This window comes from Morone saxatilis, unplaced genomic scaffold, assembly GCF_004916995.1.
Source record: "Morone saxatilis isolate NCDOM2014 unplaced genomic scaffold, NCSU_SB_2.0 Contig4, whole genome shotgun sequence".
NCBI lineage: Eukaryota > Metazoa > Chordata > Actinopteri > Moronidae > Morone > Morone saxatilis.
The window spans coordinates 4,237,409-4,256,112 of NW_023339984.1; the positions used below are offsets into that span (position 1 = coordinate 4,237,409).

The window sequence follows — 18,704 nt, forward strand, 5'->3', positions numbered from 1 at the left end:
TTTCTGCTGGTATTAGTATCAATGCATTCCTCACCTAGAGGCACACATTCCTGACCTTTGACCTTCCCTCCACAGTGGACTTGGAGGATGAAGACTTGGATGACATCATGAACAACAACGGGCAGTGTCCTGTATCCCTGTCGCCCATCTCCTAAACTTCACCAAGAAGTGCCAAAGGGAAAGAAAAAAGGAAAATCCCCCGGGACGCCAAAACTCCCCGTCAGTGATGTTGGCCTCGAGCCTGTCCAAGTGTCCTACTGAAGCTTCTTCTGATGGCTGCACAAACGGCACAAAAAACACGGCTCATTTAGCGCCAACTGAAGCCTACAGGCCCTGATTGTACATAGTGTTTATTTAAACTCTCCTTTGGTCAGACTGTGAATGAATTGTATTGCATCGGCCCTCTACTCTATACCTCGGTAGGCGGTAGACTTTCAGGACTCGAGAAAGGTTTTGGAGGAAGTGTCTATATTTTTCAAAGCTTCTTAACAAGGGCTACGTTTCTAAAGTTGCACTGAGCAAAGCGTTAGATGAAAAGCAGCTTCTCACCTGCCTGTTTTTCCGGACGAGGGTTTCTGATTGGCCGTGGGGGAGGGGGGACACANNGGGGGGGGGGGGACACACGCCTGTTAATGTGTGTACCACACGGGTGAAATGTTAAGCTTTTGGTTGTGCAATGACTATCATTCTCTACTCTCACACTGATGAAAGTGGTGTACTATTATCCAGTGGATGGAAGCTCGCTATTTACAGTGAAGGAAAAAAAAACTACTGCTAATTATTTATTGTTTAAAAAAAAATGAGAAGAAGCACTTTGTTGTGTTGTTATGGCTTCTACATGTTTTCTACTTGTTTCTGAACGGAAATTGCTTCTATAACTGAGATTTTATTATGTTTCCAAATGGTGCACTTTGTGGGAATGCCTGTTATGTGCAGTGACATGTTGCAGAATTCTATGCATGGAGTCTGTTAAAGCATCAAAAACACGTAACTGGTATCCTGTTTATTAAGGGCTATGTAGTAGTATTTCGAGCCACGCCACCGTTATGCTCTTTAAATCGCGCTGAGTCAACATTTTCCTAAGCTTTAAGCGATCTGCAGACTCGGCAGTAAAATATCGTAAACAACCACAGATTTATGAAGGTTCTGTTTGTTTTGGAAACACAGGGTTTCCCAGTTGGCCAGACAACTGTGATTAAAAAAAAAAGACAGTTCAAAATGTTTTGAATAAATTGCCAAATGACATTCGATGCGATGTCAGGTTGATGATTAAAATGGATTGGCACACAGACACGTCATGATGAACAGCACTTACTTTATGTGAAGTTACACAGCAGCCGTCTGCTCGTTGAGCTTACACCCGTATGGCTTCACAGTGTCTTTCAGGTTCAGGTGAACTATTTAAAGCTAATGTCGACCTCTACTTTATAATTACAGTATGAGATCATGAAAACAAGCATGAGCTCTCACTGCTGAGACAATCTTAACACTGATGTTGTTTGCGTTTTGTTTTTTAAAAATTGCAGTGGACCTTGAAATGACATATTATTGTCTGTAAAGGCTCATGCTGATGTCATGTTACTTAGTTGGCTGTGAAATTGTTACTAGTTCACTTTTACTGTTTTTGCGTCATGGAAGCGCTGCATTTCACAGCTCATGATTCAAAGATCGCTGTTTGGGTTGTGGTTTACCATTTGCATGGAAATGGTCGACTTTTCTTAATGCATCTCGGGAAATAAAAGATGAATCTTTGTGGAATCGTCGTGTTTTTGTGTTCACTGGATGTACTTTAACTGCACTGATTTACAGTTTTTCTCTGGTGTTCTGGTGCACTTGTCTTCTAAAACATCAAATGGAGTCATATAACTTTTTTTTATAAATTAAACACACATTAAACTCATAGAAAGCATGGCTGCAGAGTGCAAATTTCAAAATAAAGTTTCTGTTCATTTCTCATTCATCCATAACGAGTCCCATGTGAAGGTTAACTGCTGTTTTAAGTGTGATGCAAATGTAGAGAGAGGCTCCAAGCTCGTCCAAAAATACTAGTCGTCTCTTTTTCTCTGAGAAATCGAGCTTTTCAGTGATGCAGTTGAGTCACAGACATCACAGTAGGCATGCCAGTGCCAGTTGCCATGCAAAGCGTTTTTAAGATGTCCAACCAGAGAGAATATTACAGTTGCGTGACGTGGCCTAATGCAAATTTCAGGCAATATATGGAGTAGGCTGGTACACATATTTAAATACTGTATGCTTAAAGACCCCTCCAGACATAAGGGATATAATATACTAATTTGGTTATAATTTGGTTATATTTAGCACTTTCTCACATTTTATACAGAAATATGTGTTACATATGTTAAATGGAATTGTTAACAAAATATTTATATGTAAAAAATAAATGTCAAATCTAAATGGGTCGCTAAATGTAAAGCTCAATCTTTAGAGAATATGCAAACAGTGACTGTGGATCAGTAGGTGAAACATGTGACAGGACCCTAAACATGGCAGGTCCTGTTAGGAGAGGTCGACGGGCGGTTATGGCAGATGTCCTGGCTGCACTCCAAGGTGTATTTCCACCAGTAAACAGTAACTTCTACACCATTAACAGTAAGTTAAGTAGTTATAAATTTAACTTCTGAATGAGTTCAGGAAGGGCTTGAAAAGTTTGGTTTGACAGTGTGGAGCAGTGTATTTTAACCTTAATAATTCACATAAAGAGAGTTTAAATCACTGTTTGCCTGGATTTAGGCTCTTAATAGCTAAAATGCAATACAGTATTCTTATTTTATAGTATTAAATTGGCAAAGACCTCGGAATATACATTTGCTGCCAGTCATATTAGAGGGACTGCTTTCACCCAAAAGGGGAGTACCCGGATGGGCTGCCCTCGTCTATGCATCATATGCTATAAGATCTTTGTAGGCTGTCCTGTGAGTACGTCCCTCTTATGATCACCTTTTCATGAGCTCAGAAAAACAGCCCTGTTTTCAGCGTAGTGACAGTGCATTTTCCAACTAATCCAAGAGTGGTTTTTAAATAGTTTTCTTGCCTTAACAAGTAGGACATTTTTCTAAACCAACAAAAGACAACATCATCCTTCAAAGCTGGGGGTTGTATGTTGGTACTTCATACAACGACTTAATGGATGCCAATTAAATGTTCAAAACCCACCAACCAGCAAACATGTAGCAAACAAGTTTACTCAAAGTGAATAACTTTGCTACTGGCCTCAGGTGCTGTCTGTCACTGGGAGTGTGGAGGAAAGGTGTATGTCACAGTGACTTACAGAGGAAGGAGTGGAGATAACAATGAGTCATGGGGGAGCTTTTCATTACACTAACTTACAATAATTCCTTAAATGCACCTGGAGGAGAGAGGAGGCTTCTGGAGGAGCTGACAGCGAGGAAAGTCTTTTATCAAGTGGTGTGGGCGTGATGTAAAAATGCTGCACCTGCAGGTTTAGAAATTGTTCTGTGGGCAACTCTCGCTGAGAGGAGCTCAGATGCAAGGAAAGGAAGCAAGTGAGGAAAATGAGACACGTTAGGGTGACGAAAAGCAGCCCTGGTGTCTGAGCTTCACCAGTTAAACTCCTCATTTCTGTTCCAGCTGACTGGACCAAGTTGGACCAAATAATATAGAGTCTAATCTGAAGTCTTCAGTAATGGAATTTGTTTCGGGGGAAATACACATTCACAGTGTTTACATTTATAAAGGATAAAGTGTCTTCATATTTATGTTACATAATCTTTATTATACATTTAAATATATCTGTCTATGTTTTGTGACATTTAATACTAAGGAATTTAAATCTAATAATATAGTAGTGTTCAGCTTAATGAAGAGCGCCCTCTGGTGGTCAGAGTGAAAAACTGCAACACTCCATGCAACACTTAATTAATATTAAAGGAGTTCACTAGTGCAGTGGTGGCCTTCTTGATTTTAAAGCATGCTAGAAAACTAAAAAAATATACACCATTATACACTAGATATAGTATAGTATATAATATACACTAAACCTAGAGTCTAGTCTAATTGAACAATGGCCAAGCATCAGGGACAAGAAAACACTCAATTTGTAATAAGTATGTATGATTGTTAAAAACAATTAAAAAAAAATACATAACACATAAAGACATAACTGAATTAGCAACTGAAAAAAGATAAAAAGGAATCCGTCCTTGGTGGCATGGTGGGTTCATTTGTGACTGTAGTAGCCGTAGTAGCCAGATTTCTGAGTGGAGACTGACTTTAAAATTTGATTTTATGCTAATGAAAAATTTGGTTGTTTTCCATTTTGCTGTCTTTAATGGGGAGTGGGGGCAGTCTTTGTTTCTAACAATGAAGAAAAAAACTACAACCACCACACAATTAACAATGTTGCAGTGTCTTTTTATTTGTTGGACATGTTAAAAATGTTCTTTCATTCATTACACCATTATCTGCTACAGTACATAAGCCAAATGTATAAAACTATGACATTTAAAAAAAATAGAGTCTTAATAAAAATACGACTCTATAATCTCTGAAAGCTAGAACTGGTGAACTACCAATTATATAAATCTACACAGGAGCAACGACTTCACCCTACGGTTGACAAAATAAATACAGGCAGTTTAATCTCATAGTGGCTGATATGGAAGCTGTTAGAGCGATAACGGCACAGTGACTACATGATAAAATATTTCATATCCGAGCAGGGTTTGTAACAGACTGGTATGAAGAGCTACGGGGCCTGTGGTAGGTGTTTGTAGTAGAAGGCCTGTGTGATAGGGTCACCCTACACACTGAGCCCTGTGTGTAAAGTCACACCCTGCTCATCCTAACATCTATTTTAGAACCACCAACGGTTTATATAAAACACTGTATTGTCACCCTGTGTCTCTGTTGTACAGAACCCCTGAGTCGCAGCCTAGCCACCTAACTGGAATAGATTACTTTCAATTACATGGCAAATGCTAATAGATGCTGGTTCTAACACAGAGGTGCAAGCGTTGGCTATAATCCACCATTTAGGCTACAATTCAAGAGGTTACACCCCAGGGGCTTGTCTATTAAGTCAGGGGATCCAATTATAATGTATTTGTGAAGATCACTTGTAAACAATTGTGGAATGTGTGGACGGGGTGAGAGACATCATTCATCAAACAATTGAGAGTGGTGCGCGATAATGGGGGGTTATCAAAGACCTGCTTGAACAAAAAAAGAAAGAAAGTCCCATTTCAGTAATTCTTCTACAATTCACAACTTCCCATAAATCTTCAGTTTTACTCCTCGCTGGGGCTGCAAAAAAAGAGGGAGGGGAGACTTCTCTGTCAACTTCTGTTGGAGTCCCAAGCTGTAGGGGGCGCTCTCAGACGTATTCTTTAGTGCTGCTCGGCGGACCAGAGCGGGAACTGGCCATGGACGGGTACTTAGCTACGTGTTTCTTTCGTGGACAGGAAGCGGCCAACATGGCTCCGCCCAGGACATCTAGGAGGGAGCCGCCCCAGGCGATGAAGATGGCGGCGCCAAACTCAAACCTGGGGCAGACAAGATGGAATTATTTTATTATTTCTAAATAAAAGCTTTTTTTCCCATTTTGCTGTCACACATAAAGAAAATTTGTATCTCATCAGCTTAGTTTAAAATTAAATTGAGCATTCAATCCTGCAATGGAAGATGTATTCAGGTATTTAACTGAAAGCTAAAAGTGGCCACAGGTGTCATTTATGGGGTGTTGTTAAATGTTGAAAATGTAGAGTCCTAAAGCCAGTAAATTGACTCTGTAATGTCAGTTACAGCAGTATCTATCTAATTTTGATAACATTAGCCTCCATAAGACCGGCCTCATACCAGACCGAGTAAGACTGTAACACCTCTGAGTGTATTGACTTGATCAAGGGTGTGTTTTATTGCTTATGAACTGAACTTTTAATTTGTAAGAAGAAGAAAGTGTGATGTCTTAGATTACATAATCTCCCTTTAAGCAGCAATACAGCAATTTATTAACTTAAAATAAACGTTCTGCTTATTATACTTAAGTAAATTTACAGAATTATCATTAAAATTAACTCAGGTATCAAAAGTGAAATTACTCAGAATGTGCAGAATTACTGTAATATTATTATAATATTATTTATTAATGATTCAATAATCTGCAAGCAGCATTTGCTGGTTGAGGTGGTGCTCATTTTAACAACTGTCTGGTAGTATGATCTATACAAATGCATCATATATTATTAGATGATTATATTTTTTCAATGTGAAGTCTTAATCTGCACAGTGACAATAGTAACAATAAATGTCCAATGAATATAAATATAGGGTAAAATGGAGTAAAAAAGTACAACTCCCTCTGGAATGTAGCAATTTAGAAGTATAAATTCACACTTCAAAATAATGCTCAAAAGAAACATTTATCATAAAGACAAGAATAAAAAAGACATGGGGAAACAGCTAGCCTGGCTCTTTCCAAAGAAAGTCACTTTTTGTATTAGGGTTTTTATTTTTACTACTTATAAAGACAAGACATAAAATGTTCATTAGTGGGCTTTAGAGGTGCAGCTAGGTGTGTTTTTTCTACCTTTTTGGACAGAGCCAGGATAGCTGTTTTCCCCTGCTTTCACTCTTTATGCTAAGCCAACTATCTCCTGGCAGTAGCTAATTCAAGTGACAGATATTACACTGGAATCTATCTCTAGGAATCAATGTCTAAAGGAATACTGTGACATTCATTCTAGAGATAGAGTAAATTACAGTACTTGAACACGGTGTGTTTTTGGGTCACTTACTTAGTGTTGACTGGAGTGTAGGGATTATAGAAAGCCCGGATCACATTGTGAGCAAACCAGGAGCACGCTACGATGGCACACAGCCCTGAGAGGAGAGAAAGTCAACAACAAAGATCAATCAGTCCATCAGCACATCATCACAACCTGAGAGGGTAGACATGCTTTTATCCCCTTTACAGGCACCAGGCGGCAAGCTATTGACTCCAGCACAATTAGCTTTTAGTGTTTCTGTTCTCCTCTCAGCCAGTTAGACCTCTTGTGTTCGAATCAGTGCCAGGAGGACTGGTCTCATTCAGTCTAATGACCTCTGGAGGGCCGGAGCAGAAGAGTGGGAGGAAAGCTTTTCGGGCTGGGGATCAAACCTCCACCTAACTGCTGTATGATGTAGATCTAAGCAGGAATGTGATGATGATGGCAGTTTGGGTTGGTTTTAATGAAATATTATGTTTCCAGTTCTGTATTGATTATCATAGGCCCCATAGAGGATAATATAGATTAGCATGCAGCAGGTCCCATACAGAGGCTGTGTCATGAGGTCAAAAGTCAGCTGGTTCATAAATAGCTATATTTCACCAAAGCCACGCAGCACAGATTGGTAGACTGAACATATTTTTAGCCACCAGCGATGTGGTTCTGCAGTATGTAGAGTATGTATGCAGTATTTCAGTCTGTCACTCAGTCCACCACTTTGGTCCAGACTGAAATTAACTTTCCATACAGCAGTTTATGACCGATGACCTGCGAACTTTACTTTGTGTTTAGGGCAAATGTTAGCACACTCTAAACTAAGATGGAAAACATGGTAAAGATTATATCTGCATCACATCAGCATGGTAGCATTATCACTGTGAGCATGTTAGCATGCTGACATTAGCATTAAGCTCAAAATAGCCTAAACTACAGTCTCACAGAGCTGCTAGATAGATAGGATAGAATAGATAAATAGATAGATAGATAGGATAGATGATAGATAGATAGATAGATACGATAGATAGATGATAGATAGATAGATAGATGATAGATACGATACGACAGACAGACAGACAGACCAAGACAGACAGACAGATAGATAGATAGAATAGATAGATACGGATAGATAGATGATAGATAGATGATAAGATAGATGATAGATAGAATAATAATATGATATGATAGATAAGAACCTTTATCCGAGGCAAATCAACATCCAGTAGCATACAAAATACAAAACTATACATTAACTAAAATTAAACAACCCTGACCTTCAAGAACAGAATCAAAAATAAGATAAAAAATAGATATAAAGTATTATGTATGTATATCATTTATAAAATGAACAGTATACAATTAACAGTAGCTACAGTAAACATTGCGAATAGTAAACAGTGGAAATGGAGTGGAGTGCAAGCTGTTGTTCCCTCTTGTTTGAAAGATGTTTCCAAAATTGTAAATGATGTGAGAGCCACTTTAAAGCTCTGTATTTCTGTCACTGTAAAGAATCGTTATGCATCACAAGTTTACCACAAGCTTCTGTAAAATATAAGACTTACAGGTTGTGACTAATTAAAGGAGGACATTACAGGGTAATGGCTCACAAATGTCCTCTATATTTTATTTGTCCTTTATTTTGTTTGTATCCATGATTGGTTCTTATTTTGTTAGTACCCATTGATTTCTGTTGTTTCCTTATTTTTTCTTATCTCTTACATAAGATATCATTTTATGAGTGGTTGAGAGCACTCTAACCAAGATAAGAACAAAACAAAACAGTCCACAAATCCTTTATATATGTTTTAGAGTAATTATAGTGATCTATCTATCCTTTTATAGTGGCATCTCTTCAATTCTTGTCCATGTGCCATGAGTATTTGCACACAACCCAACAGCAGTGTTGTCATATTGTGTGATCATGTGTAATGTGTGGTTGTTAATGTAAGAATAAATTGTTTATTTTTTTATGGTTCATAGTTTTAGAACTTTTTGGGGATGCACGTTTACGTCTGACATCAAGCAAATGTTGGCCATTGTGGAATAAGAAAGTGCTTTATCCAGACTACACACTATAAGTAGTATGGGTAACATTTCTAAAGGCACATTTGCATCCTCACCTCCCACTAGTAGGATGATGCCTCCTGTCATGGCGATGCGGGACTTGCGTAGTTTGTCACTCCCTGCACAGGTGGTGCACTTCATTCCCATACAGGCCACGCCCAGACCTGCTATGGAAACAATGATGCCAACTATCATCAAGGCACGAGTTGCCTGAAGCGAACCTGCAGCAGAAGGGGGAAAAAAGTATGAGAAGAGTACTGGAAGAGTGTGTTGATTCCATTAGGGGAGGCATGTGAATAGATGGCCTTTTGTTTTGTGGAATGTGGGAGTGTAGCTTAAAAAAGTATATTAAAAAAATACAGCACTTTGCATAAACACAAAGACCACCCAAAGTCAAGCAATCAATCCTACTATATATGCAAAGTGCAAATCTGGAAGCACAAACTGGGAAATGATAAGAAGGACTAATAAACAGACCTTGACCTATCAGAGAGGCTTTATGTGTGTGTCCAGAGGTTGTGAATTACATTCACATTAGCCTGTTGGTACATTTTAATGTGAGCTTTTCCTGGAAGAGGAACCATGGGATACACATGAACACACACCAGCACACACAAACAGAAAGAAAGAAACACATCTCACGCTCTATCTTTTACACCATCTCCCTCCCATCTGTTGCTGTTTGAGAGGTGGAGGCCTGCTGAAACACTACTGTTAGGATCCTCATCTGTCAGTGCCCCCCCTCCCTCCTCCTCATCCTATAAACCTATCACATCCCCCCCCGGCCCTCTTTGTCTCCCCTCCTCTGTCCACCTAGAACCAGTCTGTGCCAGTCTAGGCCGTCCCTGTCCTGCCCCAAACAAACAAAACCCTCCAGCAGCGAGGGAGGAACGGAAGGATGGTAGAGAGAGGCAGAGGATGCAGAGAGGGAGAGAGAGAGAGAGAGTGAAAAAATAAAGAAATAGTGAGACATGGGAAACAATAGGGTGGATTATATAGTAAGTGCAAGTATAGAGTGAGATGCACAGTATCCTGACTTGGCGTTAGAGCACACTGTTCTCATTATTGCTACTGTGGCAGCTTTACAGTTGCTTCACAAAGTAAAAGTAAATCCTGGAGGAGGGGATGTTTGTTTCAGTGTTTAGATTATTACTGCAACATTTTAAACTCTACACTAAGAAAACATAAAATTAAGTGGTGCCAAATGTGCTATATATGTTAAAATACAAAAACATGTTAGCCATAGTGTTCTTTTTAGTGTCAACGAGACCAATACTATATTTATAACACTTCACAGCAGCAGAAGCTACTAGCTTTTCTCATATAAACTGCTACAACACTGTATAACAAATGTAAGCTGACATACTGTATGCAAAGTCATACACAACTGTATAATAGAAATAACATCACCTTAGCCAATCACAACACCACAGGAAATCCATTAGGCCACAGCCCATTTGGGGGCAAAAACTAGCTGTGCGTCCCTATAAAACTCCTGTTTGAGGTAATTTAATAAAACACCAATTTATTTAACAGTTTGCACAATACATTTTTTAATATGGCCTTTTACAAGACAGATAGACAAGACAGGTGATAATGCAAGACCCAATTAAAGCCCTACTTGTTTTTTGTTAATTAAATTAACACTTTAGTGATATTATTGTTAAAGGTCCAGTGTGTAGGATTTGGTAGCATCTAGCAGTGTAGTTTCAGATTGCAACTCACTCACTTCACCCTCCCCATGCAAAGTGCAAGGGAGAAACTATGGTGGTAGTGAAAAAAGGGGTGAGATGATACACTAATGAAAACATACCTATGGATATTATATTCCATTTCTGTTGCTAGATCTTCTAAATGTTACACACTGGACCTTCAAAGTCCAGCTCTTTCTAAAACAAATGTGCATATTGGTAACCAACTGATGGGGCCCCTAAGGGTCTGAGGCCCAAGACTGGTTGCCAGCTTTTCCTACTTAATCCAGGTTAGCATTAAGCCTACCGTATATATTGCAGTTAATACTATAGCTAGTATATAAATGAGATATCTAAACAAAAGAAAATAGATACTGTCATATATATCAGCAGAGAAATTCTCAGTTTTCAATTAAAATTAGCAAAAAAAAGTTTCTGTCTGTCAAAGAAGAGACGGGTTGAAATTACTTCAAAAGCCAAGCCCCACCTCTAATATGTCAACAAACGAGGCCAAAAGTCTGCAGGATTCTTGCACTTATTAGATAGATAGATAGATATATACTTTATTTATCCTGAGGGAAATTCAAGGAGGGAAAATGCTATTAACAACAATAACAAAGTGTTACAACAGTTTGCTTTGAATAAGTGTGCACTTAAAACTGTTTTGAAGCCATTGTGTGTATGTGTGTTGGCTGGGGTTCAGTAGATTGTTCAGATGCCTGTGCTTCAGCAGTGGAGTTACCATGGTCACCCTTCCTATGAATGTTTGAAACTGATTACTTTGGAAACATCTTACAATAACGTTTGTAGTGTTTACAATGTAGTTATTATTTCATAATGAGTATATAAAGTTCACCTAGATCTCAGGATAAATTTGGGCTATACATTCACAAAGGCACGGCCATAGTGACGAAAGATGCAATGACTGTCTTGAAGATGTCACTCATCAAAGAGGTTTCACCATGGATCACATAATTAGCTCTTGAAACTTGGAAAAGGCATCATCTACTGTATGTGTTGAAGTGTGAGTGCTCAGGGAATGTTGGGAGGTGTGGTGGGAGGGTTTCCCAGAATGTGACAATGTGTGGGTGAAGTTTTCTAAGGAATGCTTTTAGGAACAGAGATGAATCTTTTCAATTCCTTTTAAGCTTTTTCTCTCCTGGAACCATCCACTGTCTTTATAACAGGAAGCCTTCTGGTAGAAGACAATGTCCCACTGTAGTGACAGATTACAGTGGAGTGTAATAGCTGATAGCAGAGTGTGTGTGTGTGTGTGTGTCCAGTGTCCATGCTGGTAATTACGGCGTGATGAGCAGCTCATACCCTGAGGTGGCAAACTTAATCAGTGATAACAGTGTGGTCTATTGAGGTCTCACACAGGTGAAGCTTTGATGGAGCACCTGGGTCTCCAGGTGGAGAGCTGAAGTCATGAATAACAGACTGATCAACCTGCTGCTCTAACAGAGGGAATTTCAGTTTGTATCAGCTGCTGGCAACAGAGGAAGAAGTATTAGATGTTTTACTTGAGGGGAAGTAGCAATACTACAGTGTCAAAATCGTAGATAATATAAAGGTCCCGTATTCAAAATGGTACTTAAACGTCAGTCTAAATTTAAGGCATGTGCTTCTATATGACCTACATAAACAAATAAGACCATCAGTGAGTCCATTGGCTGCTTCTTTATACTTATTCGAAATGCCTGCCATCAGGTCAGATTCAATTTTCTTCAATTCGATTTTGTTTGTATAGCACCAAATCATAACAGAAGTATTCTCAGGAAATTTATAAAAAATAATAACCCTTGAAATCAATGAAACTGTAGAAACACTACAGTTTTTGGCACAGGGGCCGCCAGAATTAACACAAAATGAAAGGTCCTTGCTTTGAAGAAAAGCACAAAAGTATTAGTATCACAATATATTTTAAGTACCAAAAAGGATGTAGAATGGCCCATTTCAGAATAGTGTAGGCCCTATATTACATTACTGTATTATACTTAGTGATGCATTAATGTGTTTATCACTTAAATGTTGAAGCAGGTAAAGTCAGAGCTAATTTAAATTACTGCTGGGTAGATCCTATAATAATATCAAAACTTATTAGTTTACGTGTATTTTTATTAATAATCTAAGTCTGCAGAGTAACTAAAGTTGCCAGATAAATGTAGTGGAGTAAAAAGAACAATATTTGCCTCCAAAATGTGTTGGAGTAGAAGTAGATAGTAGCACAAAGGCCTACAAGTACCAAGTACAGCACCTGAGTGAATGCGCTCGGTTGCATTCCACCACTGGCTGCTGGAGCTTTAATAAGCAGCTTTAGTGGTGATGATTGACATTTCATTACATAGCGCCCCCAGTCATAGCGCGCTACTCACTGTCGAGCTGCAGGATGGAGTCGTAGATTTTGCACTGGAGCTGTCCGGTGCTTTGGAAGGCGCATGACATCCACAGCCCCTGGTACATGGCCACCGCTGTGATGATGTTGTCCCCGATGTACGCGGACATCTTCCACTGCGGCAGAATAGTCCCGATGATCAGTCCGACGATGCCGATGAGCGCCAGGAAAAAGCCCAACAGCTGAATACCGGAGTTGGCCATCCCTCTCCAAAAAGTCTCCTTCTTTAAATGAACTTTTGAATGGCTGTCAGTGGATGCTGGATCCCTCTCCTCCTCTGCAGACAACACAGCTCCAGATATTTCTATTAAGATTTGTTAATTGTCTTTAAATGATGCACAATATGAAAAATAAATACAAAATAAAGCAGCTGTTAGTGTCCGTGTGCTCCTGAGTTGTGTACCGGGGGTCTTGAGTCGGGGTTGGGCATCCGAGGAGATGTGGGTGATGGTGTGAAGTGGGTGTGTAATTATCATGCCTGCTGATGCATGGAGATGCGAGTCTCTGTGGTAGTAGGGGAGTAGCTGCTGGGAAAAGCCCCCTCAGCTTCAAGCAAAGCAACAGGTTGTCTCTCCACTCAACACTTTCTCTTTATCAATCCATAACCTTTACAACCGTGTCACATACTTCAGTGGCTACATTATTACACTGTCCAAACACACTCAACTTCTTTTTAAATTAGTAAGTAAGTGTATGTACTGCTGTTAGGTGTCAGGCTTACTCTATCTGCATATGGCAGCTTCAATAATTATTTAAAATGTTATGCTAAAGCCACAGAAAACATGACATGGAGTTTGAATATTTACCTCTATATAAGCATTATGTGCTGAAGATAAAGACTTCAATATGATTATCAGTTTATAAAAAAAGTTATAAATCTTCTTAACAAGGGAATAAAAGAGAGAAATAAGGTTATTTTATATTTATTTTAGTATCATTCAAGTATAATGTTGCTCTAGTATCATTTATGAATTTGACACTAAATATTCTTTCCCTTCTACTGTAGTCTAGAAAGGGTGTGTGTGCATACAATTCACAGTTAATACAGGCTACAGTATACCACTGACCCAGATTGATGCTGTAACTCAGGTCCCCGTCTCTGTGCAAAGTAGACTAAACTCCTAACCGTCCTTTTACCACAGATCACCAATCACCGGCTCAGAGCAGATTCACAACCTCTCTGTTGTTAGTGACCTGGTAATGAGGGCAACCACTGGGTAAGAGTGGAAAGATTAAATGTTCATCCGAGCAGTTCGCTTCGTCTGTTCTTTGTAAGACTTCAAAAAAAGGTTAATTTTAAAAGGGAAATCTTTGTTGCTGCTGGCTTTTGGTTTAAAAGGTGTACCAAAGCAGTAAATATCACTAGAAAACACCAAAAGCAGAGTATGTTCAAACAATCTGACTTTCCTGTTGAAAATGTTGGGTGGCATTTAGATACCTGATGGACTGATGGACTGATGAATGATTTATTGCTGTCAGAGAGGCCATTATCTGTGCCATCCAGAATATGAAGTGAATCCAGTCAGGCTCACCTTCAGCTTAGCACCTGAGTGGCAATGGAGGAGGAAGTCCTAGAGGAGAGATTGAGATAGGAATGAGATAGGAAGAGAAGATGGTTTCTGTATAACTATACTATATTCATATTATGGCACACTGGATGTTATCATAAAGAAACCTAAAACAGTCAGTTTTACATGCTTACACTACTTTAAAATCCATTGTGTTGACACATCTTTAGTCAAATTAGAGGACGGCGTGGATCTGAGCTCATACAGGGAACTTGAGGAGCTACAGGAGAGACGTTTGTTAGATTCTGGGAGAAATCCCTGGTTCAGGACTACAATGTTAGGAAGGAGAAGAAGAAGCCGTAAAAAAATAAAGAAAAGTTGAGAAAACCATCATTTTAAGGCAACTGCCGTCAAACTCAAACTTTTACGTTTGAAATAAACAGAAAAAAAAAGATTTTACCGACCTAAAATTGTGAGTATAAAAGTGTTCATTGAGCAGTGAACCAGAATCATTATTTTGATTATTGAAAATTAAATATTTGCAAATGAAAATATTAAATTATTAACTGTTCACTTTAATGGGTTTTCTGGACAAAGTTTGTTTTGTCAAGTTTTTCTAAAGAAGTAAATTGAATTATTATTAACTATCATTAGTTTAATTCAACTTTGAGTTTGACTTATAACTTAAAATATTATAAAATATTAGTGAAGTCAGTTGCCTTGAAATTATGGTTTTCTCAACTTTTCTTATTTACGGTAACAATGTGTGCTTTTTTTAATACAGTGTACTTACTAATATCTTACAATAGGATCAGTTCCATTAGGTGCATTAAGATGCCAGTTGTGGCAATGTCCAGCAGTGAATGGACAAAAACCAGCAGACAATAGCAGGCATTGTCCATATCAGAGGTCAGCTGTGTGTGTGACTTCACACAGTGGCTAAACAATAGCCCTACAGTGACAGGAGAGGAAGTAATAAGCCATAAGCCTGGAGGAAGTTATCCCCACTGCCAGGTTAATGGGAATGTGCTCACCTACTGGTTGGATTAACAGTTGAAAATGTAATGAGGCTTAGCTAGACTGTTCTCACAGGTCTGTTCCTCCAACACTGCTCTTCTGCCTTGAACTGTTCTTTCATTTTCTCACGTTCTTGCCCTTTCCACCGCACCTTCACCCACATCTTCTCTCACCATAACTCTTCCCCCCTATACTGTATCCAGGATTCAAGCCTTAGCTGGTGAGGCCAACAAATGCCTTATTGTTGCTGGGGAGGAATGACCCCATAGCTCAAGGAATCTGTCTCACTTTGATACAGAGGTTGGCGAGGAAGAGAGGAGGAAGAGGTGGTTTTAAGGGTTGAAAGAGTTGTCAGGGAGGGAAAGATGAAGGAAATGTGGTGAGGATGAATGTGTGAAGGTAAGAAAGGTGAGCACAAAGCGTTGGGTGAGAAGCAGCAGAGGAAGATGAGTAAGAGGATGATCAGGGGCCAGTCTCAGGCCTACCAGTGCTGTTGCCACTGGTAACCTGATTTATCTGATGTCCTCTTGGCTGCTTTTCCACCCAGGTCCTGGACCGCAAAGAACACAAAAAGAACATTGCTCTTTCCCCCCTCTGCTCTCTCTCCTCTTTTCCCTTTTACTACTTTCTTCTTTAAAAGCGTAAACACACATTTGTCTTGCTGCTTTAGCCGTTGCTCAACGCTCAATAGGCGCAGAAAAAGAAAACAGCTAAATCAGCCCAGAGAAGGGCACTAACAACATTCTCTCGGGGGCCCTCCCTCCCATTTCTGAGGCCTCCTCTGGGTCTGAAGTGAGCAAGTGGAGTGCAAATCCAATGATTGAAGTCCTTTAAGTGCCCTTGGAAGTCACTGAGGCATTAGCAATAAAACACGCTGGGCCCACGGCTTTTCCCTGAAAAGCTCAGAGTGCGCAAATGAGGGGGATGGCGCCCTTCTCTACATGTCCTCTGTCTTTATCACCTTCAGCCTTCTTATGCAACAAGACTTGGCTTTTGTGCGGCAGCAGCAGGACGGGACCAATAGACTGTGTTCTTGGTCTTGTGGACTCATTCTTCTCGTCGTCCCTCTGAGGCAATGAGAGAGAGGTGTTCTTTTTCTCCCAAGAGCTTGGCAAGTGCTACATGCAGGGCAGAAACATATTTGGACACAATGAATACAATCACAGACTCTGTGGCTTTATGCTGTAGCTCAGTGAGCATGAAAATGGCTACAGTGCAAGTGTGGAATGTAAGACAACCTAATCAGCTACGAGCCAGTGCACCGCAAAGACCCAACACATATACAAAAAGTTGGGTCACTATAGAACTGTACTGGGTTAACCTTATCCTGCACCCATGAGTTGTTTTGACACAGTGTTATTTCACCATTGTGTTATTCACCCAAGGGTGACACAAAAATGTATTCAGGCTCAACTTTAAAGCCCTGGTTCTTGGCTATAATAAAATGCATATTATTGATAGTCAGTGTCATAAATGAATGCTACACAAATAACTCTTATTCTATTGCTGAAACAATATTCCTGAATAGCTGCTGTTGTTAACTCCACATGGAAACATTATGAGACATTGGGCCCCTGGACACAGATATATAAAAGAATAGAAGCAGTGTGTATTTTGGGGGTTGTTTGTGTTTGTTTGTAGCTGTGACAAGAAGTGTTATCAGTGTTCAGTTGATCCTAAAACCACAAATGTATTGTAACTTGTACTAAACAATGTAAAAAAAAAACTGAAAAGGATAATTATATTATTAACTATCAGTAGTGATAATGCAGCTGAAAGAACAGTTCACAACCATTCCATATTTCAAACTCTAATATATACTGGATACTGGGTAGAAGAATCCAGCATTGTGTCAGTGCTGTATTGATCCAAAATGGGTCGATTTTGTACAAAAAACCTGAAGAGTTACCCTCACTGTATCAGACAGGCTAAATAAGTAGATGTTATAATTATCACCTTTAAAAGACTCACCACTGAAGCCTTTAATCATATAGAAAGTTATACAGTACTTCTATTTCTATTTCTTTGATTATGTGCTGAGACAGCTGCAGTTTTCAAGGTCAAGAATAAATTATGATCCTCAGTTTGTACTTTGAGTTAGAAGATTCCTTCCTGCAGACAGAGTAAACTGAGAGATGACCAATTAGCATTTTAACAGTGTGTACAAGTACAAGAAGTCTGTGACTCTTGAATGAATTAGTGATTTGAGCTAAAGAATTACAAAAATAAATGTCAATTATGTTTTTATGAAAGTCAGATTTGGGTGTATTTATCATTTAAATGATGAATAAGGTGACAGTGTAGCTCATGACATGACAGAAAATTAGCAACAATCACTGAAGAGGGCAGCAAAGTAATCCCATTTAACTTCTGTGATTTGATGACATTGGCTTAAAGATCCCACCGACCCCACTGCTGTATGTGTAGAAATAATAACAATAATGTGACAATAAGCCATTTTAGAACATTAGGGTTAAATCTTCTTATACTCATATGTAATAGAGACCATTTTTTGCCAGTTTTCATTCAACAGCAGTGTTCTCACCTCTTGAATCATCATCATATTACTGCCCCCAACTGCCCAAAGGCCAACATTACAATCGCTGTGTGTAATCACTGTTCTTGCAGAGGTCACCAACAAGTCAAACACAAACTAATGGATTCCTGCACAATGTCCAGCACATTCACACAGAAGGTGGCACTTTAAATAAAACAAACAGTCACTTTTGAGAAACATGTATTTCAAGCATTTAGACCCAAATAAAGAAGATCACAATGTGTTAAATAGATGATTTAGACAAAAAATAATGCAAAATCACTGAGTGTTACCATATACATTTAGCTTCAGGAGATCTTTACATGGATTCTGTTATCATGTTGCGTGTCAGGCTTGTATACATGGTTCTACTTTACTTTCTTTTCTTTGGCTACCTGACCTTACAAAACATTTCAGGCTGACATCGAAATATGGAATAGGCATTAAGTATTTATGGAAAGTCAGATCTGGTGATCTCAGACATCACCAACAAGATGAAGTGACAACCAAACAATGTATAAAGTTCCAGATCTGTGTGTGTGTGTGTTGTTGTGGTGTGTGTGTGTGTTTGCTGGTTGTGGTTGTTTGTCTTTAATGGGAAGGGTCGCAGTTATATTGAAACTGCATCCAAGAACCATGGCCAGGGTGCCGAGGGTGGTGATGATGACAAACAACCACAGGAAGAGACGGTCCACCACCAGGGCGATGAACTGCCAGTCTCCTGTCATCTGGAGGCAACACACACACACACAC

General features: G+C 39.2%; 3 protein-coding genes across 5 annotated transcripts in view; 1 reads left to right on the forward strand and 2 right to left on the reverse strand.

The window, feature by feature from the left end:
• The window catches only part of si:dkey-112a7.4, a 4,654-nt gene extending 4,478 nt beyond the window's left edge, over window positions 1-176 (forward strand). For all 3 annotated transcript variants that reach the window (XM_035675321.1, XM_035675320.1, XM_035675319.1), the window contains exon 3: window positions 76-176. In XM_035675321.1, the coding sequence (XP_035531214.1) occupies window positions 76-155 (80 nt within the window). In that variant the 3' untranslated portion in view covers window positions 156-176. The remainder of the gene's footprint in view (window positions 1-75) is intronic.
• Window positions 177-4,464: 4,288 nt separating this feature from the next.
• Window positions 4,465-13,305, reverse strand: cldn7a (claudin 7a). The gene is made up of 4 exons (XM_035675490.1): window positions 12,871-13,305; window positions 8,861-9,025; window positions 6,774-6,858; window positions 4,465-5,522 (listed from the first exon to the last, which is right to left on the reverse strand). The coding sequence occupies exons 1-4, from the start codon at window positions 13,091-13,093 to the stop codon at window positions 5,354-5,356; spliced, it is 642 nt and encodes a 213-aa protein (XP_035531383.1). The 5' UTR covers window positions 13,094-13,305; the 3' UTR covers window positions 4,465-5,353.
• A 1,119-nt stretch (window positions 13,306-14,424) lies between these two features.
• Window positions 14,425-18,704, reverse strand: part of chrnb1l (cholinergic receptor, nicotinic, beta 1 (muscle) like) — an 18,691-nt gene continuing 14,411 nt past the window's right edge. The window contains exons 11-13 of the mRNA XM_035675719.1: window positions 18,524-18,679; window positions 15,901-15,965; window positions 14,425-14,461 (exon numbers count right to left, since the gene is read on the reverse strand). Of these exons, the coding sequence (XP_035531612.1) occupies window positions 14,425-14,461; window positions 15,901-15,965; window positions 18,524-18,679 (258 nt within the window). The remainder of the gene's footprint in view (window positions 14,462-15,900; window positions 15,966-18,523; window positions 18,680-18,704) is intronic.